At 41.3% G+C, this 22,965-nt stretch overlaps 6 protein-coding genes and 1 long non-coding RNA gene across 17 annotated transcripts in view; 4 read left to right on the plus strand and 3 right to left on the minus strand.

Annotated features, from left to right (window-relative positions):
* The window catches only part of LOC108159435, a 94,948-nt gene extending 88,931 nt beyond the window's left edge, over window positions 1–6,017 (minus strand). For 2 of the 3 annotated variants that reach the window (XM_033391780.1, XM_033391783.1), the window contains exons 1-2: window positions 5,788–6,016; window positions 5,402–5,713 (exon numbers count right to left, since the gene is read on the minus strand). In XM_033391780.1, the coding sequence (XP_033247671.1) occupies window positions 5,402–5,713; window positions 5,788–5,808 (333 nt within the window). In that variant the 5' untranslated portion in view covers window positions 5,809–6,016. Of the gene's footprint in view, window positions 1–5,401; window positions 5,714–5,762 lie in introns of all 3 variants that reach the window. The other variant, XM_033391781.1, reaches the window with a different exon arrangement.
* Window positions 1–22,338, plus strand: LOC117188244 (inactive peptidyl-prolyl cis-trans isomerase shutdown-like). Of its 2 annotated transcripts, XM_033391804.1 has the most exons (4): window positions 1–139; window positions 208–348; window positions 21,094–21,703; window positions 21,768–22,338. In XM_033391804.1, the coding sequence occupies exons 1-4, from the start codon at window positions 84–86 to the stop codon at window positions 22,284–22,286; spliced, it is 1,326 nt and encodes a 441-aa protein (XP_033247695.1). In that variant the 5' UTR covers window positions 1–83; the 3' UTR covers window positions 22,287–22,338. The 2 variants fall into 2 exon arrangements, with proteins under 2 accessions (XP_033247695.1, XP_033247696.1); XM_033391805.1 differs by lacking the exons at window positions 1–139; window positions 208–348 and adding an exon at window positions 20,773–20,884 and having other exon boundaries at window positions 20,953–21,703.
* On the plus strand, window positions 3,824–5,043 carry LOC117188255 (inactive peptidyl-prolyl cis-trans isomerase shutdown-like). Its single transcript, XM_033391814.1, has 2 exons — window positions 3,824–4,408; window positions 4,473–5,043. The coding sequence occupies exons 1-2, from the start codon at window positions 3,827–3,829 to the stop codon at window positions 4,989–4,991; spliced, it is 1,101 nt and encodes a 366-aa protein (XP_033247705.1). The 5' UTR covers window positions 3,824–3,826; the 3' UTR covers window positions 4,992–5,043.
* Window positions 8,033–13,675, plus strand: LOC117188256 (inactive peptidyl-prolyl cis-trans isomerase shutdown-like). Its single transcript, XM_033391815.1, has 4 exons — window positions 8,033–8,169; window positions 8,238–8,974; window positions 9,041–9,179; window positions 13,244–13,675. Exons 2-4 carry the CDS (start codon window positions 8,615–8,617, stop codon window positions 13,621–13,623), a joined length of 879 nt encoding a protein of 292 aa, XP_033247706.1. The 5' UTR covers window positions 8,033–8,169; window positions 8,238–8,614; the 3' UTR covers window positions 13,624–13,675.
* The window catches only part of LOC117188243 (dynein light chain roadblock-type 1-like), a 22,166-nt gene continuing 8,940 nt past the window's right edge, over window positions 9,740–22,965 (minus strand). For 4 of the 8 annotated variants that reach the window (XM_033391795.1, XM_033391794.1, XM_033391796.1 and 1 more), the window contains 3 exons: window positions 18,112–18,423; window positions 14,034–14,345; window positions 9,740–10,281 (listed from right to left, as the gene is read on the minus strand). In XM_033391795.1, coding sequence (XP_033247686.1) covers window positions 9,934–10,281; window positions 14,034–14,345; window positions 18,112–18,423 — 972 coding nt within the window. In that variant the 3' untranslated portion in view covers window positions 9,740–9,933. Of the gene's footprint in view, window positions 10,282–10,355; window positions 10,615–14,033; window positions 14,346–14,419; window positions 14,456–18,111; window positions 18,424–18,472; window positions 18,825–22,965 lie in introns of those variants that run through there. The other 4 variants (XM_033391800.1, XM_033391799.1, XM_033391801.1 and 1 more) reach the window with 4 other exon arrangements.
* LOC117188259 (inactive peptidyl-prolyl cis-trans isomerase shutdown-like) lies at window positions 12,603–13,237 on the plus strand. Its single transcript, XM_033391818.1, has 2 exons — window positions 12,603–12,746; window positions 12,815–13,237. The coding sequence occupies exons 1-2, from the start codon at window positions 12,691–12,693 to the stop codon at window positions 13,203–13,205; spliced, it is 447 nt and encodes a 148-aa protein (XP_033247709.1). The 5' UTR covers window positions 12,603–12,690; the 3' UTR covers window positions 13,206–13,237.
* Window positions 22,690–22,965, minus strand: part of LOC117188264 — a 700-nt gene continuing 424 nt past the window's right edge. Inside the window, exon 2 of the long non-coding RNA XR_004472536.1 lies at window positions 22,690–22,952. This is a non-coding gene — a long non-coding RNA (uncharacterized LOC117188264). The remainder of the gene's footprint in view (window positions 22,953–22,965) is intronic.

Here is a 22,965-nt window from a genome sequence, read left to right on the forward strand (position 1 = left end):
TATATTTCTGAGGGTGTCACTGCCTAGCGCGCATTTTTGTAATTAACCCAAACAAGTTAAAGTTGGGAAAAAGTGTGGAAAAAATGGAAGATTATTTTTCATATTGCACTCAAATGCTCAAGGAACCACTGCAACTTGGGTAAGCATCGAAATTTGATACATTTGCACAATCATGTGCTACCTAGACGCTGCCTCTTACTCTTCTAGAAAACTCGTTGGCTCTGGCTCAAAATTTGAGGTAGAACAGTCGCCATTTGGGGCTGGCGATGATGATTTTAATGTCGACGAAATGGAAGATTGTGATAACGCTCCAGATGTTGATGAAGAAGAGCTCGCTTCTCCATGGACCCAATCGTTTGAGGAACTCTGTGGAGATAATGTTTTTTATCCCCAGTCGGCCGACTAATTATTTCGAATTAAATAAAACTCGGCGCAGAAATAAAATTACGATATGTTCTTTAATGCGTGACATCCAAATTGCAAGTGTGGCTTGCCTGCCCTTTACATTGCCGCTCCGATCGCTAAGCGCAGCTTCGCTCGGCCGACGTCGGTAGGCAGACGCAAAGCGGAGATAGCGAAGAGCGAGCTGGCAGAGAGCGTTTAGCAGGGCAAGCAAGCGCAAAGCTTTAACAAACAAATGAGTGACATAGACATAAGTAACAAACAAAATAAGCGGCTGAGGGCCAAGAATTAGGTGCTATTTGGCAAGCAGCTAATCGGCTGGGTTCTGCTCCGAACATTCACCCCCCGTTGGAAGGCAAAGGCTTTCAACAGATCCATCCTGAAGGGGCAGAACCGCTATTTTTCCAACGGCCCTCTTGAAGATGCTTGCTTGGGCGCAGCTGGCGGCTACGCTGGGATGATCGTCGAACGCAGCAATCGGCGCTTCTTTACGAAGGCGGCTTGTCGTGACTACGTCTTGATCATCGGGAACCTCTGTAATTGCATAGAATGGCAGGAAATTTGGCAATGTAGAAACTGTTGAAAGTTGAATTTCATTTGGCGTGGATATGTAGGTTTTTAATATATGGAAAAGTTCGCGCTGCAGTTCCTGATTCTCCGATCGCAGTTTTTCCACTTGCACCTGGCACTCGAGCAGCTGCTTCCTGCATTGCTGCTCTAAGTTTTGGTACTCCAGCGTTGTGGGTCGAAAATCGTCAATAGAGATGCACGAGGAATTTTCAAAAGCGGCTAAAGCTGCACGCTTATTCTCCGAGCTATCAATGCTTCCTGATACTATCCAACCAAGTTTAGTCTCCTGCAATGTTGGCAATTGGGCTGATAGTCGAATCTGTCCGACGCACATTAAATCGAAGAACAAACCAGAACCTATCAACAGATCGATACGTTGGGGCTTGGAGAAATTAGGATCAGCTAGTTTTAGATTATTCGGCATTGGCCAATCCTTTGCGTCTACGCCGAAGTTAGGCTGCATTTCCGTAATTGAGTTGGTGACAATTGCAGCGAAGGAAGCTCGATAGCTTGCGTCCTGGGATTGTACAACTATATGTACAGACTTGCTCGAAGGTAGAATGGAATCTCCAATTCCAGAGATGTGAACATAAGACGAGCGATGATCCAACTGCAACTGATCAGCAAGTCTAGATGTTACAAAGTTTGCCTGTGATGCAGAATCCAAAATGGCACGACATGGGATAAGTGCTCCATAACGATCTGTTACATGGACGAGGGCAGTAGGTAGCAACACGTTCTGGCTAGGCTGAGATTTCTGGATCGAGGGGGGAGGGCTGGAACACCCGCTTGCTAGAAGCACAGTCGCGGCCTCTTGCTGGATCGATTCCTCGGCCGGTGAAGAGGAAGATGAAGCACCAGTTCCCGATGGAATGTGGAGTAGCGTGTGATGTTTGGCCTGGCAATGCCTGCAAAGTCCTGACCTGCACCTCTGCAATTCATGGCCTTTGTTGAGGCAGTTCAAACACAAGCGGCTCTTCTTTGCTTCTTTGTATCGTTCAAACGCAGAGAGATTCAGGAATGCCTGACATCTAGATATGTAATGCTCGGAGGAATTGCAATGGTTACATATGGGGTTAGGATGGTCGTTACTGGAGGTGATAAGGGTGACAGGTTTGTCTTCTCCCACCTGTTGACTAGGACTTGTTGCCATGGCTGATCCCAAATTCTCCAGCATCCGACATCTCGCTTCCAGAAATGAGGCCATGCTTGACCACCGAGGCAATCCTGACGTCGGCAAGTTCTCTTCCCATTTCTCCTTTGTTTTGTGGTCCAGTTTCGTGCCTATGATGAAGATCAGCAACCCATCGGATATCTCCTGCGGGGTCGCCAAGGTCTGAAGTGCACGCAAGTGCGAATTGATTTTGTCGCTGAGCGCGCGCAAGCCGATAGCCGAGCCCTTCTCCACCCCTTGCAGCCCGAAAATAGCCTTGACGTGTGCCTGAAAATGTAACAGTTTATTATCTAATCGCAACATTAGTAAATTCAACGCCTTGTCGTAATTCTCCTCAGAAAGTTCCAAGGAACGAATCGTATCCAGCGCAGCACCATCTAGACATCCACGAAGATATTGGAATTTTTCGATGATTGGTATACGATGGTCTTTGTGCACCATTGTCGAGAACATCGAGTGGAATTCTGGCCAATCCATGTAGTTCCCCCCGAATCGCGGAAGCTGCAACTCGGGCATTCGAGAACGGCCTATACTATTATAGGCGAACAACGACGAATTCCCCTCGAGAGTATGCCGAGCCGTTGAATTGGCAACATTTACCGTGCGAGCAGCCATCAACTCCCGCGACAGCCTGGACCTAACCTTGACATAAACATTCGAAAAGTCCAGCCGGGCATCATGGGCTAACTGCAGGAAATCCAGCCTTTCAAGGCTCGTTTGAGCGGCATCGAAATCCGCATTCATTCGCTCGATTTGCTCTAAGCGAGCTTGAAGTTCTGCCTCATCTAACTCGGCAAGCTCTTCCTTGGTAAGAAAGCGATCCATGGCCTTTAGTTGGCGCGCGATGGACTCGGCCTTGTGCTTGTAGAAATCTACATCACTCGGCATTGCTGCGTTCGCGACATTGGTAGGCTCAGGTGCTGCCATGTTGAGGTTTTAAAAGAGTCACTCAGCACGACCGAAAAAGACACCCTGTATACGTATAAACGTGGGAACCGAAAGCAAAGGGATTACAGCTAATGCCTTTAGCTGTGCGGCTGTGCGAGCTGTCCGATTCCGCTTTGTACTCCGCTTGTGTGTATTAGTGAGTTCGCTGCACTGCCTACCGCACTGCACTGACCGAATTGTCGCGACAGAGAAATTAATAGCCAGCAATGCGTGTATGTAGGTGTATGTAAGTGTGTTTTAGCACCGAATTGTGCTTAACCGCCGAAAATTTGCTAGGGCTAACGAATGTCGATCACGAATGATTATTAATTGACACTGCAACTCAGAGATCACGTCGGGGTCACCAAATTTTATGTGGAGATAATGTTTTTTATCCCCAGTCGGCCGACTAATTATTTCGAATTAAATAAAACTCGGCGCAGAAATAAAATTACGATATGTTCTTTAATGCGTGACATCCAAATTGCAAGTGTGGCTTGCCTGCCCTTTACATTGCCGCTCCGATCGCTAAGCGCAGCTTCGCTCGGCCGACGTCGGTAGGCAGACGCAAAGCGGAGATAGCGAAGAGCGAGCTGGCAGAGAGCGTTTAGCAGGGCAAGCAAGCGCAAAGCTTTAACAAACAAATGAGTGACATAGACATAAGTAACAAACAAAATAAGCGGCTGAGGGCCAAGAATTAGGTGCTATTTGGCAAGCAGCTAATCGGCTGGGTTCTGCTCCGAACAAAAATTGATGGAGCCGATCAATGAGAACATTTTTAAGCGAATCACACGTGAGGGGCACCAGGGCCGAGGTCTGGTGCCAGACAAGGCACGTGTCGCTGTGCGCTATAGTGGTTATTGGGAAGGCGAGAGTTCTCCTTTTGATTCCTCATTGATGCGCCGAACTAAATTATATTTTGAGACCGGTGCCGGTTGCGATGTGCTAGAAGGCCTCCAGGCTGCTGTACTTACCATGCGCCCATATGAAAAAGCCGAGTTTATTATATCCTATAAGTTGCTATTTCACGAGATAGGCTGCCCGCCGCGCATTAAACCACGTTCAGATGGACTTTTCAAAATCGAAGTTCTTGACTTCACATTGATCGGGGACTCAGATGCCTTCGCGTCAATGGCCGCTGTGGATCGGGACAAGTTTGCAATAGTTTACCCCAAGGCATTAGACATGCACATGCATGGCAAGGACTGTGTGAAGCGCTTTCGCTACCGCAACGCCGTCACTGCCTTCGAGCGGGCGGTAACCTCTCTAAACTATTGCCGCCTAACCAATGATGAGGATGAGCGCAAGCAAATCGCTCTGTTGATCACTCTCAATGTAACTATGCAACTTGTAGCGTCGTGGCTCATCCCCACTTATGTGTTTTTTTTAAAACTTCCAGCAAAACTTGATGATCTGCTACAATAAATTGCATAATCCCAAACGCGTGTGCATCACGATGAAAGCCTTGCGGCGTCTCACTGAAAATAAGCCTTCCTGTAAGGCCCTCTACCAGGAAGGTTGCGCCCTGTCCGCCTTAGGCGAATATAAGGATGCTCGGTGTATTTTTATGCAGGCTCAAGCCAAGCAGCCCGATAACAATGAGATCAGTGCTAAGATTACTGACCTGGACAAGAAAATCAAAAAATACAAAGAGTCATCTCAGGACATTTGGACTCGTGCGTTGTCAGGCCAGAAGTTTAAAGAAGTAAAGGATGAAACCAAATGTAATCCCAGTGTTGAAGAACTTGTGAAGGAGCTTGAGACTTCCGAAAAATCGTCGGTGGGACTTTTGCGGGGTGCCTATATAAACTCGGACATTGTAATGTTATCCAAAATGGCCAAGGAGCACAAAATGAAACTATCGGTGTCCCCTATTGACGAGAATGACTTGACGTTGTCCAAGCTAAATCTGCACTGATGTGTTTCCCATTGAAGGATTAATCCATTTAAATAAACAACAGACAACCAAATTGAATATTTTACATTAGTTCTAGAAGAACTTAACGTTTATGTTGTACATACTGAAGAGTATGAAAATGAAATGTGTTTTATAAATACGGGTACAAGAATATATTTACGTTCTGTTGGTCAGAAAATGTCATCTGTTTTTGGAATATATTTTGTTTTTAAGCTGAAGCTCTGAGGACTATTTATTACTTATTTGATTGAATTTATATTCAGGTAGTCACATAAATCAACAGTTTGTTGTGTTTGGGCTCACAAAGTGAGAAGAATGTTTTACGTGTAAGAAGTTGGATGACTAACAACGTAGATATATGTAGGAGTAATTATTTAAAAATTGGAGGAATGACGATTTAGATCCTCAACCTTAAGATGTGTATCCTTTGGATTTTGCACTACCAAAACGGTTATCTTGCCATCAGGTGTTAGCAGGACCTCGTGGAATCTGGTACGGACTCGCAGCATGGTCAGGAGCTGTGGTGGCTCCATTTTTGATAGAAATGCCTGACACTTTTCACGCGAATTCTCATAAAGACAGGCATGTTGAAGTGCGTCTTGGCGTTCCATTGACGTTTTGATCGGCACACCGGAACGATTCATGATTAATATTTCTTCAACCCCTGGCTTTTCCTCTAAAAGTCGGTATACCTCATCAATATAACTCTTGGTACGCTTGGGCTGTGGAATTGGCGATTAGTTAGTTGAATTATAATACTTTGAGGTATACATTTGATAGATAGGTATGTGCAAACCTCAGTTTCGGCTGCCTGCATTGTGTGTAGTGTATCTCAGAGCTCTACGCTTTGAGATCAGCTGGTAGCTCAAAAATAATAAATTTACTTGTTTGAATCAACTATCGCTAAGCTTGCTACATCATCTTTATTGGTATAATTTAACACTATAAAAAGTGATTAGGCACACACTCCATCTACTCCATCAGCCCATCGTTTGGCACTGACTTTCGTCACAAATAAAACCATTGCTAGAATAATCAACAACAGAAAAAAGAACAATTTAAGTCTCATCTTAGCTGCTATCTTTAGTTCCAAATGTTTTCGTACGAAGTCATAAACAGTTTTTGTACTATCAACAATTAACACACACATTTTAAACCATGAAAATGGAATTATGACTGGATTGAATGGAGTGAAAACTCAAATTTAATTTAAAATTTAAAAAAATTTTGGCGGCTAGTTTCAAATTGACCAAAAGGGTATGTTAATGCAAGCAGTTTATTTAAGTGTGAACTGCTTGCTCAACAAAATTCACAAATTTCCGATTTTTGTGGAGAGACCTGTTTGGTGCTGCGCGTTAAGTCTCGCAGACTCTTTTGATGACATAGGTTCGAGACCGCCCGGAGACAAAGACTCAAAATTCGAATTTGAATGCGTTTTTGAAATGAATCGCTGAGAGCGGCGGGTGCCCCTCTCTTTGGCCGGGTTAATTTTACAATAATTAATGCCGTAAATGCAAGAGGGAGGTAGATTGATTGAACAGGTGGGAATTCGCCTTCGGTGCCCGTAACGGTTATCAAATCCGTGAGATCAGCCAACCTCGGCCACGGCCTCGCCCACGGCCAGTCAATCCTCGCAGGAAGCCAACAGTAATGTTAACGCTGGAGTCTTCGGGGGATCATCCGCTCCCATGTCACCCTCTGAGCCCTACGATAACCATCCAGTAAGTCGGATCCGCGGAGAATCCAGCAGTAAATATCAGCCGACGACTCAGGCTGGCAACCCTTTTTTCAAGCCCAGTTGGACTCCAATCTTGAAGATATGTGTGACAATTTGTCGCGCTTGAAGTTTTTGGCAACTGATTTGGGCACTGAGATTGAATCGCAAAATGAGCTACTGGACAACATGAACTATAAAATCGAGGATGTCGACCTGAAGATGACCAGGCAAAACAAGGATATGAATAAATTGCTAAAAAAATAGTTGTAATCATCTTTATTGAATTCTTTATTATATTTATAACATAGTCATAGCATATCTCTCGCATAATGAATGACCAGGCCATTGCAAATGCATTCCTCATTTTAGTTTTCAGCTTTGTACTGATACACAAACCAAAAGACATTATTCGCGTTCACTTATTGAATAAAAAGTTCATATAAACGAAAAAAAACAAACCTTTTTCTGAAAAATTGGTTGCCCAATGGGAAATATTCTCATTTCCGCACTGCACAATAGGTAGAATTGTTTTTTTTTCGAACTAGATCTCGAACGAGCTGCATCACTGCAGCTGATCCGAGGGAGGGAGTCCGAGTCAGAGGAACTGGCGCTCCAGAAAGCCAGGCAAAGAGAAGAATAAATCCTTTGATTCCACGTAGATTGCTTGCAGGGGTACATAGAACACTTGGCCGGAACCAGCACTCCCCACATAAATATCACTTCTATCCGTCGCCTGCGACTAGAAACGGTAAAAGATTTTCTAATTATACTAGACTACAAAATTAAATTTTTTAATTACTTTTCAAATACGCAGATAGATTTGGGGCGTTAGAAATGTTTAATGAATTATTGGTTTTTCATGGTGTGGTTTTATCTATTCGTTCTATGAACTGGCACATCTACATACATATGTACTCAGGAGTACTTAAAAGTAGCTAATAGAAAAAAAACTTTGTGGGCAGTTCGACCTTTTTCGTTACAACATTTTTTTATTTATATAAAAAGTTCAATAAAAGGGAGTAGCTAAAATTAGCATATCTTGAATCAAAATCGAGAAATATGGTTTCCCATCCTCGACGGAACGATTAACCCATTGTCGCCCAAGGCGGTTTTTTAATATTCCACCAAAAATAAAGAAAATTGAATCATTTTGGCGCTGTTACAGTGAAAGATATCGTGTGTGTGTTTTTTTTTTTTTTGTAATTTCAGAGAAAAGATTTACAAACAGTATTATTTTCCGCAGTTTAACTCAATTTGTTATCCTGTTTAATTAAAGAGGTCATAAGTGGGCTAAGGTCGTTTTTTCATCGGTATATACTTGGTATATTTCTGAGGGTGTCACTGCCTAGCGCGCATTTTTGTAATTAACCCAAACAAGTTAAAGTTGGGAAAAAGTGTGGAAAAAATGGAAGATTATTTTTCATATTGCACTCAAATGCTCAAGGAACCACTGCAACTTGGGTAAGCATCGAAATTTGATACATTTGCACAATCATGTGCTACCTAGACGCTGCCTCTTACTCTTCTAGAAAACTCGTTGGCTCTGGCTCAAAATTTGAGGTAGAACAGTCGCCATTTGAGGCTGGCGATGATGATTTTAATGTCGACGAAATGGAAGATTGTGATAACGCTCCAGATGTTGATGAAGAAGAGCTCGCTTCTCCATGGACCCAATCGTTTGAGGAACTCAAAAAATTGATGGAGCCGATCAATGAGAACATTTTTAAGCGAATCACACGTGAGGGGCACCAGGGCCGAGGTCTGGTGCCAGACAAGGCACGTGTCGCTGTGCGCTATAGTGGTTATTGGGAAGGCGAGAGTTCTCCTTTTGATTCCTCATTGATGCGCCGAACTAAATTATATTTTGAGACCGGTGCCGGTTGGCCTCCAGGCTGCTGTACTTACCATGCGCCCATATGAAAAAGCCGAGTTTATTATATCCTATAAGTTGCTATTTCACGAGATAGGCTGCCCGCCGCGCATTAAACCACGTTCAGATGGACTTTTCAAAATCGAAGTTCTTGACTTCACATTGATCGGGGACTCAGATGCCTTCGCGTCAATGGCCGCTGTGGATCGGGACAAGTTTGCAATAGTTTACCCCAAGGCATTAGACATGCACATGCATGGCAAGGACTGTGTGAAGCGCTTTCGCTACCGCAACGCCGTCACTGCCTTCGAGCGGGCGGTAACCTCTCTAAACTATTGCCGCCTAGCCAATGATGAGGATGAGCGCAAGCAAATCGCTCTGTTGATCACTCTCAATGTAACTATGCAACTTGTAGCGTCGTGGCTCATCCCCACTTATGTGTTTTTTTTAAAACTTTTCCAGCAAAACTTGATGATCTGCTACAATAAATTGCATAATCCCAAACGCGTGTGCATCACGATGAAAGCCTTGCGGCGTCTCACTGAAAATAAGCCTTCCTGTAAGGCCCTCTACCAGGAAGGTTGCGCCCTGTCCGCCTTAGGCGAATATAAGGATGCTCGGTGTATTTTTATGCAGGCTCAAGCCAAGCAGCCCGATAACAATGAGATCAGTGCTAAGATTACTGACCTGGACAAGAAAATCAAAAAATACAAAGAGTCATCTCAGGACATTTGGACTCGTGCGTTGTCAGGCCAGAAGTTTAAAGAAGTAAAGGATGAAACCAAATGTAATCCCAGTGTTGAAGAACTTGTGAAGGAGCTTGAGACTTCCGAAAAATCGTCGGTGGGACTTTTGCGGGGTGCCTATATAAACGCGGACATTGTAATGTTATCCAAAATGGCCAAGGAGCACAAAATGAAACTATCGGTGTCCCCTATTGACGAGAATGACTTGACGTTGTCCAAGCTAAATCTGCACTGATGTGTTTCCCATTGAAGGATTAATCCATTTAAATAAACAACAGACAACCAAATTGAATATTTTACATTAGTTCTAGAAGAACTTAACGTTTATGTTGTACATACTGAAGAGTATGAAAATGAAATGTGTTTTATAAATACGGGTACAAGAATATATTTACGTTCTGTTGGTCAGAAAATGTCATCTGTTTTTGGAATATATTTTGTTTTTAAGCTGAAGCTCTGAGGACTATTTATTACTTATTTGATTGCATTTATATTCAGGTAGTCACATAAATCAACAGTTTGTTGTGTTTGGGCTCACAAAGTGAGAAGAATGTTTTACGTGTAAGAAGTTGGATGACTAACAACGTAGATATATGTAGGAGTAATTATTTAAAAATTGGAGGAATGACGATTTAGATCCTCAACCTTAAGATGTGTATCCTTTGGATTATGCACTACCAAAACGGTTATCTTGCCATCAGGTGTTAGCAGGACCTCGTGGAATCTGGTACGGACTCGCAGCATGGTCAGGAGCTGTGCTGGCTCCATTTTTGATAGAAATGCCTGACACTTTTCACGCGAATTCTCATAAAGACAAGCATGTTGAAGTGCGTCTTGGCGTTCCATTGACGTTTTGATCGGCACACCGGAACGATTCATGATTAATATTTCTTCAACCCCTGGCTTTTCCTCTAAAAGTCGGTATACCTCATCAATATAACTCTTGGTACGCTTGGGCTGTAGAATTGGCGATTAGTTAGTTGAATTATAATACTTTGAGGTATACATTTGATAGATAGGTATGTGCAAACCTCAGTTTCGGCTGCCTGCATTGTGTGTAGTGTATCTCAGAGCTCTACGCTTTGAGATCAGCTGGTAGCTCAAAAATAATAAATTTACTTGTTTGAATCAACTATCGCTAAGCTTGCTACATCATCTTTATTGGTATAATTTAACACTATAAAAAGTGATTAGGCACACACTCCATCTACTCCATCAGCCCATCGTTTGGCACTGACTTTCGTCATAAATAAAACCATTGCTAGAATAATCAACAACAGAAAAAAGAACAACTTAAGTCTCATCTTAGCTGCTATCTTTAGTTCCAAATGTTTTCGTACGAAGTCATAAACAGTTTTTGTACTATCAACAATTAACACACACATTTTAAACCATGAAAATGGAATTATGACTGGATTGAATGGAGTGAAAACTCAAATTTAATTTAAAATTTAAAAAAATTTTGGCGGCTAGTTTCAAATTGACCAAAAGGGTATGTTAATGCAAGCAGTTTATTTAAGTGTGAACTGCTTGCTCAACAAAATTCACAAATTTCCGATTTTTGTGGAGAGACCTGTTTGGTGCTGCGCGTTAAGTCTCGCAGACTCTTTTGATGACATAGGTTCGAGACCGCCCGGAGACAAAGACTCAAAATTCGAATTTGATTGCGTTTTTGAAATGAATCGCTGAGAGCGGCGGGTGCCCCTCTCTCTCTTTGGCCGGGTTAATTTTACAATAATTAATGCCGTAAATGCAAGAGGGAGGTAGATTGATTGAACAGGTGGGAATTCGCCTTCGGTGCCCGTAACGGTTATCAAATCCGTGAGATCAGCCAACCTCGGCCACGGCCTCGCCCACGGCCAGTCAATCCTCGCAGGAAGCCAACAGTAATGTTAACGCTGGAGTCTTCGGGGGATCATCCGCTCCCATGTCACCCTCTGAGCCCTACGATAACCATCCAGTAAGTCGGATCCGCGGAGAATCCAGCAGTAAATATCAGCCGACGACTCAGGCTGGCAACCCTTTTTTCAAGCCGAGTTGGACTCAAATCTTGAAGATATGTGTGACAATTTGTCGCGCTTGAAGTTTTTGGCAACTGATTTGGGCACTGAGATTGAATCGCAAAATGAGCTACTGGACAACATGAACTATAAAATCGAGGATGTCGACCTGAAGATGACCAGGCAAAACAAGGATATGAATAAATTGCTAAAAAAATAGTTGTAATCATCTTTATTGAATTCTTTATTATATTTATAACATAGTCATAGCATATCTCTCGCATAATGAATGACCAGGCCATTGCAAATGCATTCCTCATTTTAGTTTTCAGCTTTGTACTGATACACAAACCAAAAGACATTACTCGCGTTCACTTATTGAATAAAAAGTTCATATAAACGGAAAAAAAACAAACCTTTTTCTGAAAAATTGGTTGCCCAATGGGAAATATTCTCATTTCCGCACTGCACAATAGGTAGAATTGTTTTTTTTTCGAACTAGATCTCGAACGAGCTGCATCACTGCAGCTGATCCGAGGGAGGGAGTCCGAGTCAGAGGAACTGGCGCTCCAGAAAGCCAGGCAAAGAGAAGAATAAATCCTTTGATTCCACGTAGATTGCTTGCAGGGGTACATAGAACACTTGGCCGGAACCAGCACTCCCCACATAAATATCACTTCTATCCGTCGCCTGCGACTAGAAACGGTAAAAGATTTTCTAATTATACTAGACTAAAAAATTAAATTTTTTAATTACTTTTCAAATACGCAGATAGATTTGGGGCGTTAGAAATGTTTAATGAATTATTGGTTTTTCATGGTGTGGTTTTATCTATTCGTTCTATGAACTGGCACATCTACATACATATGTACTCAGGAGTACTTAAAAGTAGCTAATCGTGTAGAAAAAAAACTTTGTGGGCAGTTCGACCTTTTTCGTTACAACATTTTTTTATTTATATAAAAAGTTCAATAAAAGGGAGCAGCTAAAATTAGCATATCTTGAATCAAAATCGAGGAATATGGTTTCCCATCCTCGACGGAACGATTAACCCATTGTCGCCCAAGGCGGTTTTTTAATATTCCACCAAAAATAAAGAAAATTGAATCATTTTGGCGCTGTTACAGTGAAAGATATCGTGTGTGTGTTTTTTTTTTTTTGTAATTTCAGAGAAAAGATTTACAAACAGTATTATTTTCCGCAGTTTAACTCAATTTGTTATCCTGTTTAATTAAAGAGGTCATAAGTGGGCTAAGGTCGTTTTTTCATCGGTATATACTTGGTATATTTCTGAGGGTGTCACTGCCTAGCGCGCATTTTTGTAATTAACCCAAACAAGTTAAAGTTGGGAAAAAGTGTGGAAAAAATGGAAGATTATTTTTCATATTGCACTCAAATGCTCAAGGAACCACTGCAACTTGGGTAAGCATCGAAATTTGATACATTTGCACAATCATGTGCTACCTAGACGCTGCCTCTTACTCTTCTAGAAAACTCGTTGGCTCTGGCTCAAAATTTGAGGTAGAACAGTCGCCATTTGGGGCTGGCGATGATGATTTTAATGTCGACGAAATGGAAGATTGTGATAACGCTCCAGATGTTGATGAAGAAGAGCTCGCTTCTCCATGGACCCAATCGTTTGAGGAACTCAAAAAATTGATGGAGCCGATCAATGAGAACATTTTTAAGCGAATCACACGTGAGGGGCACCAGGGCCGAGGTCTGGTGCCAGACAAGGCACGTGTCGCTGTGCGCTATAGTGGTTATTGGGAAGGCGAGAGTTCTCCTTTTGATTCCTCATTGATGCGCCGAACTAAATTATATTTTGAGACCGGTGCCGGTTGGCCTCCAGGCTGCTGTACTTACCATGCGCCCATATGAAAAAGCCGAGTTTATTATATCCTATAAGTTGCTATTAGGCGAATATAAGGATGCTCGGTGTATTTTTATGCAGGCTCAAGCCAAGCAGCCCGATAACAATGAGATCAGTGCTAAGATTACTGACCTGGACAAGAAAATCAAAAAATACAAAGAGTCATCTCAGGAAATTTGGACTCGTGCGTTGTCAGGCCAGAAGTTTAAAGAAGTAAAGGATGAAACCAAATGTAATCCCAGTGTTGAAGAACTTGTGAAGGAGCTTGAGACTTCCGAAAAATCGTCGGTGGGACTTTTGCGGGGTGCCTATATAAACTCGGACATTGTAATGTTATCCAAAATGGCCAAGGAGCACAAAATGAAACTATCGGTGTCCCCTATTGACGAGAATGACTTGACGTTGTCCAAGCTAAATCTGCACTGATGTGTTTCCCATTGAAGGATTAATCCATTTAAATAAACAACAGACAACCAAATTGAATATTTTACATTAGTTCTAGAAGAACTTAACGTTTATGTTGTACATACTGAAGAGTATGAAAATGAAATGTGTTTTATAAATACGGGTACAAGAATATATTTACGTTCTGTTGGTCAGAAAATGTCATCTGTTTTTGGAATATATTTTGTTTTTAAGCTGAAGCTCTGAGGACTATTTATTACTTATTTGATTGAATTTATATTCAGGTAGTCACATAAATCAACAGTTTGTTGTGTTTGGGCTCACAAAGTGAGAAGAATGTTTTACGTGTAAGAAGTTGGATGACTAACAACGTAGATATATGTAGGAGTAATTATTTAAAAATTGGAGGAATGACGATTTAGATCCTCAACCTTAAGATGTGTATCCTTTGGATTTTGCACTACCAAAACGGTTATCTTGCCATCAGGTGTTAGCAGGACCTCGTGGAATCTGGTACGGACTCGCAGCATGGTCAGGAGCTGTGGTGGCTCCATTTTTGATAGAAATGCCTGACACTTTTCACGCGAATTCTCATAAAGACAGGCATGTTGAAGTGCGTCTTGGCGTTCCATTGACGTTTTGATCGGCACACCGGAACGATTCATGATTAATATTTCTTCAACCCCTGGCTTTTCCTCTAAAAGTCGGTATACCTCATCAATATAACTCTTGGTACGCTTGGGCTGTGGAATTGGCGATTAGTTAGTTGAATTATAATACTTTGAGGTATACATTTGATAGATAGGTATGTGAAAACCTCAGTTGCGGCTGCCTGCATTGTGTGTAGTGTATCTCAGAGCTCTACGCTTTGAGATCAGCTGGTAGCTCAAAAATAATGAATTTACTTGTTTGAATCAACTATCGCTAAGCTTGCTTCATCATCTTTATTGGTATAATTTAACACTATAAAAAGTGATTAGGCACACACTCCATCTACTCCATCAGCCCATCGTTTGGCACTGACTTTCGTCATAAATAAAACCATTGCTAGAATAATCAACAACAGAAAAAAGAACAACTTAAGTCTCATCTTAGCTGCTATCTTTAGTTCCAAATGTTTTCGTACGAAGTCATAAACAGTTTTTGTACTATCAACAATTAACACACACATTTTAAACCATGAAAATGGAATTATGACTGGATTGAATGGAGTGAAAACTCAAATTTAATTTAAAATTTAAAAAAATTTTGGCGGCTAGTTTCAAATTGACCAAAAGGGTATGTTAATGCAAGCAGTTTATTTAAGTGTGAACTGCTTGCTCAACAAAATTCACAAATTTCCGATTTTTGTGGAGAGACCTGTTTGGTGCTGCGCGTTAAGTCTCGCAGACTCTTTTGATGACATAGGTTCGAGACCGCCCGGAGACAAAGACTCAAAATTCGCATTTGATTGCGTTTTTGAAATGAATCGCTGAGAGCGGCGGGTGCCCCTCTCTCTCTTTGGCCGGGTTAATTTTACAATAATTAATGCCGTAAATGCAAGAGGGAGGTAGATTGATTGAACAGGTGGGAATTCGCCTTCGGTGCCCGTAACGGTTATCAAATCCGTGAGATCAGCCAACCTCGGCCACGGCCTCGCCCACGGCCAGTCAATCCTCGCAGGAAGCCAACAGTAATGTTAACGCTGGAGTCTTCGGGGGATCATCCGCTCCCATGTCACCCTCTGAGCCCTACGATAACCATCCAGTAAGTCGGATCCGCGGAGAATCCAGCAGTAAATATCAGCCGACGACTCAGGCTGGCGCAACCCTTTTTTCAAGCCGAGTTGGACTCAAATCTTGAAGATATGTGTGACAATTTGTCGCGCTTGAAGTTTTTGGCAACTGATTTGGGCACTGAGATTGAATCGCAAAATGAGCTACTGGACAACATGAACTATAAAATCGAGGATGTCGACCTGAAGATGACCAGGCAAAACAAGGATATGAATAAATTGCTAAAAAAATAGTTGTAATCATCTTTATTGAATTCTTTATTATATTTATAACATAGTCATAGCATATCTCTCGCATAATGAATGACCAGGCCATTGCAAATGCATTCCTCATTTTAGTTTTCAGCTTTGTACTGATACACAAACCAAAAGACATTACTCGCGTTCACTTATTGAATAAAAAGTTCATATAAACGGAAAAAAAACAAACCTTTTTCTGAAAAATTGGTTGCCCAATGGGAAATATTCTCATTTCCGCACTGCACAATAGGTAGAATTGTTTTTTTTCGAACTAGATCTCGAACGAGCTGCATCACTGCAGCTGATCCGAGGGAGGGAGTCCGAGTCAGAGGAACTGGCGCTCCAGAAAGCCAGGCAAAGAGAAGAATAAATCCTTTGATTCCACGTAGATTGCTTGCAGGGGTACATAGAACACTTGTCCGGAACCAGCACTCCCCACATAAATATCACTTCTATCCGTCGCCTGCGACTAGAAACGGTAAAAGATTTTCTAATTATACTAGACTACAAAATTAAATTTTTTAATTACTTTTCAAATACGCAGATAGATTTGGGGCGTTAGAAATGTTTAATGAATTATTGGTTTTTCATGGTGTGGTTTTATCTATTCGTTCTATGAACTGGCACATCTACATAAATATGTACTCAGGAGTACTTAAAAGTAGCTAATCGTGTAGAAAAAAAACTTTGTGGGCAGTTCGACCTTTTTCGTTACAACATTTTTTTATTTATATAAAAAGTTCAATAAAAGGGAGTAGCTAAAATTAGCATATCTTGAATCAAAATCGAGAAATATGGTTTCCCATCCTCGACGGAACGATTAACCCATTGTCGCCCAAGGCGGTTTTTTAATATTCCACCAAAAATAAAGAAAATTGAATCATTTTGGCGCTGTTACAGTGAAAGATATCGTGTGTGTGTTTTTTTTTTTTGTAATTTCAGAGAAAAGATTTACAAACAGTATTATTTTCCGCAGTTTAACTCAATTTGTTATCCTGTTTAATTAAAGAGGTCATAAGTGGGCTAAGGTCGTTTTTTCATCGGTATATACTTGGTATATTTCTGAGGGTGTCACTGCCTAGCGCGCATTTTTGTAATTAACCCAAACAAGTTAAAGTTGGTAAAAAGTGTGGAAAAAATGGAAGATTATTTTTCATATTGCACTCAAATGCTCAAGGAACCACTGCAACTTGGGTAAGCATCGAAATTCGATACATTTGCACAATCATGTGCTACCTAGACGCTGCCTCTTACTCTTCTAGAAAACTCGTTGGCTCTGGCTCAAAATTTGAGGTAGAACAGTCGCCATTTGGGGCTGGCGATGATGATTTTAATGTCGACGAAATGGAAGATTGTGATAACGCTCCAGATGTTGATGAAGAAGAGCTCGCTTCTCCATGGACCCAATCGTTTGAGGAACTCAAAAAATTGATGGAGCCGATCAATGAGAACATTTTTAAGCGCATCACACGTGAGAGGCACCAGGGCCGAGGTCTGGTGCCAGACAAGGCTCGTGTCGCTGTGCGCTATAGTGGTTATTGGGAAGGCGAGAGTTCTCCTTTTGATTCCTCATTGATGCGCCGAACTAAATTATATTTTGAGACCGGTGCCGGTTGCGATGTGCTAGAAGGCCTCCAGGCTGCTGTACTTACCATGCGCCCATATGAAAAAGCCGAGTTTATTATATCCTATAAGTTGCTATTAGGCGAATATAAGGATGCTCGGTGTATTTTTATGCAGGCTCAAGCCAAGCAGCACGATAACAATGAGATCAGTGCTAAGATTACTGACCTGGACAAGAAAATCAAAAAATACAAAGAGTCATCTCAGGAAATTTGGACTCGTGCGTTGTCAGGCCAGAAGTTTAAAGAAGTAAAGGATGAAACCAAATCTAATCCCAGTGTTGAAGAACTTGTGAAGGAGCTTGAGACTTCCGAAAAATCGTCGGTGGGACTTTTGCGGGGTGCCTATATAAACTCGGACATTGTAATGTTATCCAAAATGGCCAAGGAGCACAAAATGAAACTATCGGTGTCCCCTATTGACGAGAATGACTTGACGTTGTCCAAGCTAAATCTGCACTGATGTGTTTCCCATTGAAGGATTAATCCATTTAAATAAACAACAGACAACCAAATTGAATATTTTACATTAGTTCTAGAAGAACTTAACGTTTATGTTGTACATACTGAAGAGTATGAAAATGAAATGTGTTTTATAAATACGGGTACAAGAATATATTTACGTTCTGTTGGTCAGAAAATGTCATCTGTTTTTGGAATATATTTTGTTTTTAAGCTGAAGCTCTGAGGACTATTTATTACTTATTTGATTGAATTTATATTCAGGTAGTCACATAAATCAACAGTTTGTTGTGTTTGGGCTCACAAAGTGAGAAGAATGTTTTACGTGTAAGAAGTTGGATGACTAACAACGTAGATATATGTAGGAGTAATTATTTAAAAATTGGAGGAATGACGATTTAGATCCTCAACCTTAAGATGTGTATCCTTTGGATTTTGCACTACCAAAACGGTTATCTTGCCATCAGGTGTTAGCAGGACCTCGTGGAATCTGGTACGGACTCGCAACATGGTCAGGAGCTGTGTTGGCTCCATTTTTGATAGAAATGCCTGACACTTTTCACGCGAATTCTCATAAAGACAGGCATGTTGAAGTGCGTCTTGGCGTTCCATTGACGTTTTGATCGGCACACCGGAACGATTCATGATTAATATTTCTTCAACCCCTGGCTTTTCCTCTAAAAGTCGGTATACCTCATCAATATAACTCTTGGTACGCTTGGGCTGTGGAATTGGCGATTAGTTAGTTGAATTATAATACTTTGAGGTATACATTTGATAGATAGGTATGTGCAAACCTCAGTTTCGGCTGCCTGCATTGTGTGTAGTGTATCTCAGAGCTCTACGCTTTGAGATCAGCTGGTAGCTCAAAAATAATGAATTTACTTGTTTGAATCAACTATCGCTAAGCTTGCTACATCATCTTTATTGGTATAATTTAACACTATAAAAAGTGATTAGGCACACACTCCATCTACTCCATCAGCCCATCGTTTGGCACTGACTTTCGTCATAAATAAAACCATTGCTAGAATAATCAACAACAGAAAAAAGAACAATTTAAGTCTCATCTTAGCTGCTATCTTTAGTTCCAAATGTTTTCGTACGAAGTCATAAACAGTTTTTGTACTATCAACAATTAACACACACATTTTAAACCATGAAAATGGAATTATGACTGGATTGAATGGAGTGAAAACTCAAATTTAATTTAAAATTTAAAAAAATTTTGGCGGCTAGTTTCAAATTGACCAAAAGGGTATGTTAATGCAAGCAGTTTATTTAAGTGTGAACTGCTTGCTCAACAAAATTCACAAATTTCCGATTTTTGTGGAGAGACCTGTTTGGTGCTGCGCGTTAAGTCTCGCAGACTCTTTTGATGACATAGGTTCGAGACCGCCCGGAGACAAGGACTCAAAATTCGAATTTGAATGCGTTTTTGAAATGAATCGCTGAGAGCGGCGGGTGCCCCTCTCTTTGGCCGGGTTAATTTTACAATAATTAATGCCGTAAATGCAAGAGGGAGGTAGATTGATTGAACAGGTGGGAATTCGCCTTCGGTGCCCGTAACGGTTATCAAATCCGTGAGATCAGCCAACCTCGGCCACGGCCTCGCCCACGGCCAGTCAATCCTCGCAGGAAGCCAACAGTAATGTTAACGCTGGAGTCTTCGGGGGATCATCCGCTCCCATGTCACCCTCTGAGCCCTACGATAACCATCCAGTAAGTCGGATCCGCGGAGAATCCAGCAGTAAATATCAGCCGACGACTCAGGCTGGCAACCCTTTTTTCAAGCCCAGTTGGACTCAAATCTTGAAGATATGTGTGACAATTTGTCGCGCTTGAAGTTTTTGGCAACTGATTTGGGCACTGAGATTGAATCGCAAAATGAGCTACTGGACAACATGAACTATAAAATCGAGGATGTCGACCTGAAGATGACCAGGCAAAACAAGGATATGAATAAATTGCTAAAAAAATAGTTGTAATCATCTTTATTGAATTCTTTATTATATTTATAACATAGTCATAGCATATCTCTCGCATAATGAATGACCAGGCCATTGCAAATGCATTCCTCATTTTAGTGTTCAGCTTTGTACTGATACACAAACCAAAAGAAATTATTCGCGTTCACTTATTGAATAAAAAGTTCATATAAACGAAAAAAAACAAACCTTTTTCTGAAAAATTGGTTGCCCAATGGGAAATATTCTCATTTCCGCACTGCACAATAGGTAGAATTGTTTTTTTTTCGAACTAGATCTCGAACGAGCTGCATCACTGCAGCTGATCCGAGGGAGGGAGTCCGAGTCAGAGGAACTGGCGCTCCAGAAAGCCAGGCAAAGAGAAGAATAAATCCTTTGATTCCACGTAGATTGCTTGCAGGGGTACATAGAACACTTGTCCGGAACCAGCACTCCCCACATAAATATCACTTCTATCCGTCGCCTGCGACTAGAAACGGTAAAAGATTTTCTAATTATACTAGACTACAAAATTAAATTTTTTAATTACTTTTCAAATACACAGATAGATTTGGGGCGTTAGAAATGTTTAATGAATTATTGGTTTTTCATGGTGTGGTTTTATCTATTCGTTCTATGAACTGGCACATCTACATAAATATGTACTCAGGAGTACTTAAAAGTAGCTAATCGTGTAGAAAAAAAACTTTGTGGGCAGTTCGACCTTTTTCGTTACAACATTTTTTTATTTATATAAAAAGTTCAATAAAAGGGAGTAGCTAAAATTAGCATATCTTGAATCAAAATCGAGAAATATGGTTTCCCATCCTCGACGGAACGATTAACCCATTGTCGCCCAAGGCGGTTTTTTAATATTCCACCAAAAATAAAGAAAATTGAATCATTTTGGCGCTGTTACAGTGAAAGATATCGTGTGTGTGTGTTTTTTTTTTTTGTAATTTCAGAGAAAAGATTTACAAACAGTATTATTTTCCGCAGTTTAACTCAATTTGTTATCCTGTTTAATTAAAGAGGTCATAAGTGGGCTAAGGTCGTTTTTTCATCGGTATATACTTGGTATATTTCTGAGGGTGTCACTGCCTAGCGCGCATTTTTGTAATTAACCCAAACAAGTTAAAGTTGGTAAAAAGTGTGGAAAAAATGGAAGATTATTTTTCATATTGCACTCAAATGCTCAAGGAACCACTGCAACTTGGGTAAGCATCGAAATTTGATACATTTGCACAATCATGTGCTACCTAGACGCTGCCTCTTACTCTTCTAGAAAACTCGTTGGCTCTGGCTCAAAATTTGAGGTAGAACAGTCGCCATTTGGGGCTGGCGATGATGATTTTAATGTCGACGAAATGGAAGATTGTGATAACGCTCCAGATGTTGATGAAGAAGAGCTCGCTTCTCCATGGACCCAATCGTTTGAGGAACTCAAAAAATTGATGGAGCCGATCAATGAGAACATTTTTAAGCGCATCACACGTGAGGGGCACCAGGGCCGAGGTCTGGTGCCAGACAAGGCACGTGTCGCTGTGCGCTATAGTGGTTATTGGGAAGGCGAGAGTTCTCCTTTTGATTCCTCATTGATGCGCCGAACTAAATTATATTTTGAGACCGGTGCCGGTTGCGATGTGCTAGAAGGCCTCCAGGCTGCTGTACTTACCATGCGCCCATATGAAAAGGCCGAGTTTATTATATCCTATAAGTTGCTATTTCACGAGATAGGCTGCCCGCCGCGCATTAAACCACGTTCAGATGGACTTTTCAAAATCGAAGTTCTTGACTTCACATTGATCGGGGACTCAGATGCCTTCGCGTCAATGGCCGCTGTGGATCGGGACAAGTTTGCAATAGTTTACCCCAAGGCATTAGACATGCACATGCATGGCAAGGACTGTGTGAAGCGCTTTCGCTACCGCAACGCCGTCACTGCCTTCGAGCGGGCGGTAACCTCTCTAAACTATTGCCGCCTAGCCAATGATGAGGATGAGCGCAAGCAAATCGCTCTGTTGATCACTCTCAATGTAACTATGCAACTTGTAGCGTCGTGGCTCATCCACACTTATGTGTTTTTTTTAAAACTTCCAGCAAAACTTGATGATCTGCTACAATAAATTGCATAATCCCAAACGCGTGTGCATCACGATGAAAGCCTTGCGGCGTCTCACTGAAAATAAGCCTTCCTGTAAGGCCCTCTACCAGGAAGGTTGCGCCCTGTCCGCCTTAGGCGAATATAAGGATGCTCGGTGTATTTTTATGCAGGCTCAAGCCAAGCAGCCCGATAACAATGAGATCAGTGCTAAGATTACTGACCTGGACAAGAAAATCAAAAAATACAAAGAGTCATCTCAGGACATTTGGACTCGTGCGTTGTCAGGCCAGAAGTTTAAAGAAGTAAAGGATGAAACCAAATGTAATCCCAGTGTTGAAGAACTTGTGAAGGAGCTTGAGACTTCCGAAAAATCGTCGGTGGGACTTTTGCGGGGTGCCTATATAAACTCGGACATTGTAATGTTATCCAAAATGGCCAAGGAGCACAAAATGAAACTATCGGTGTCCCCTATTGACGAGAATGACTTGACGTTGTCCAAGCTAAATCTGCACTGATGTGTTTCCCATTGAAGGATTAATCCATTTAAATAAACAACAGACAACCAAATTGAATATTTTACATTAGTTCTAGAAGAACTTAACGTTTATGTTGTACATACTGAAGAGTATGAAAATGAAATGTGTTTTATAAATACGGGTACAAGAATATATTTACGTTCTGTTGGTCAGAAAATGTCATCTGTTTTTGGAATATATTTTGTTTTTAAGCTGAAGCTCTGAGGACTATTTATTACTTATTTGATTGAATTTATATTCAGGTAGTCACATAAATCAACAGTTTGTTGTGTTTGGGCTCACAAAGTGAGAAGGATGTTTTACGTGTAAGAAGTTGGATGACTAACAACGTAGATATATGTAGGAGTAATTATTTAAAAATTGGAGGAATGACGATTTAGATCCATCAGGTGTTAGCAGGACCTCGTGGAATCTGGTACGGACTCGCAACATGGTCAGGAGCTGTGTTGGCTCCATTTTTGATAGAAATGCCTGACACTTTTCACGCGAATTCTCATAAAGACAGGCATGTTGAAGTGCGTCTTGGCGTTCCATTGACGTTTTGATCGGCACACCGTAACGATTCATGATTAATATTTCTTCAACCCCTGGCTTTTCCTCTAAAAGTCGGTACACCTCATCAATATAACTCTTGATACGCTTGGGCTGTGGAATTGGC

This window comes from Drosophila miranda, chromosome 3 (assembly GCF_003369915.1).
Source record: "Drosophila miranda strain MSH22 chromosome 3, D.miranda_PacBio2.1, whole genome shotgun sequence".
In the NCBI taxonomy this organism is placed as follows: Eukaryota; Metazoa; Arthropoda; class Insecta; order Diptera; family Drosophilidae; genus Drosophila; species Drosophila miranda.

Bases quoted from the DNA above. Each gene is read 5' to 3' on its own strand.
- LOC117188244 (XM_033391804.1), top strand. From the start codon at position 84: ATGGAAGATTATTTTTCATATTGCACTCAAATGCTCAAGGAACCACTG. The intron at 140-207 runs GTAAGCATCGAA...TTACTCTTCTAG, and splicing joins AAGGAACCACTGCAACTTGG to AAAACTCGTTGGCTCTGGCT. The intron at 21,704-21,767 runs GTAACTATGCAA...TAAAACTTCCAG, and splicing joins CTCTGTTGATCACTCTCAAT to CAAAACTTGATGATCTGCTA.
- LOC117188255 (XM_033391814.1), top strand. From the start codon at position 3,827: ATGGAGCCGATCAATGAGAACATTTTTAAGCGAATCACACGTGAGGGG. The intron at 4,409-4,472 runs GTAACTATGCAA...TAAAACTTCCAG, and splicing joins CTCTGTTGATCACTCTCAAT to CAAAACTTGATGATCTGCTA.
- LOC117188256 (XM_033391815.1), top strand. From the start codon at position 8,615: ATGCGCCCATATGAAAAAGCCGAGTTTATTATATCCTATAAGTTGCTA. The intron at 8,975-9,040 runs GTAACTATGCAA...AAACTTTTCCAG, and splicing joins CTCTGTTGATCACTCTCAAT to CAAAACTTGATGATCTGCTA. The intron at 9,180-13,243 runs GCGAATATAAGG...AGTTGCTATTAG, and splicing joins TTGCGCCCTGTCCGCCTTAG to GCGAATATAAGGATGCTCGG.
- LOC117188259 (XM_033391818.1), top strand. From the start codon at position 12,691: ATGGAAGATTATTTTTCATATTGCACTCAAATGCTCAAGGAACCACTG. The intron at 12,747-12,814 runs GTAAGCATCGAA...TTACTCTTCTAG, and splicing joins AAGGAACCACTGCAACTTGG to AAAACTCGTTGGCTCTGGCT.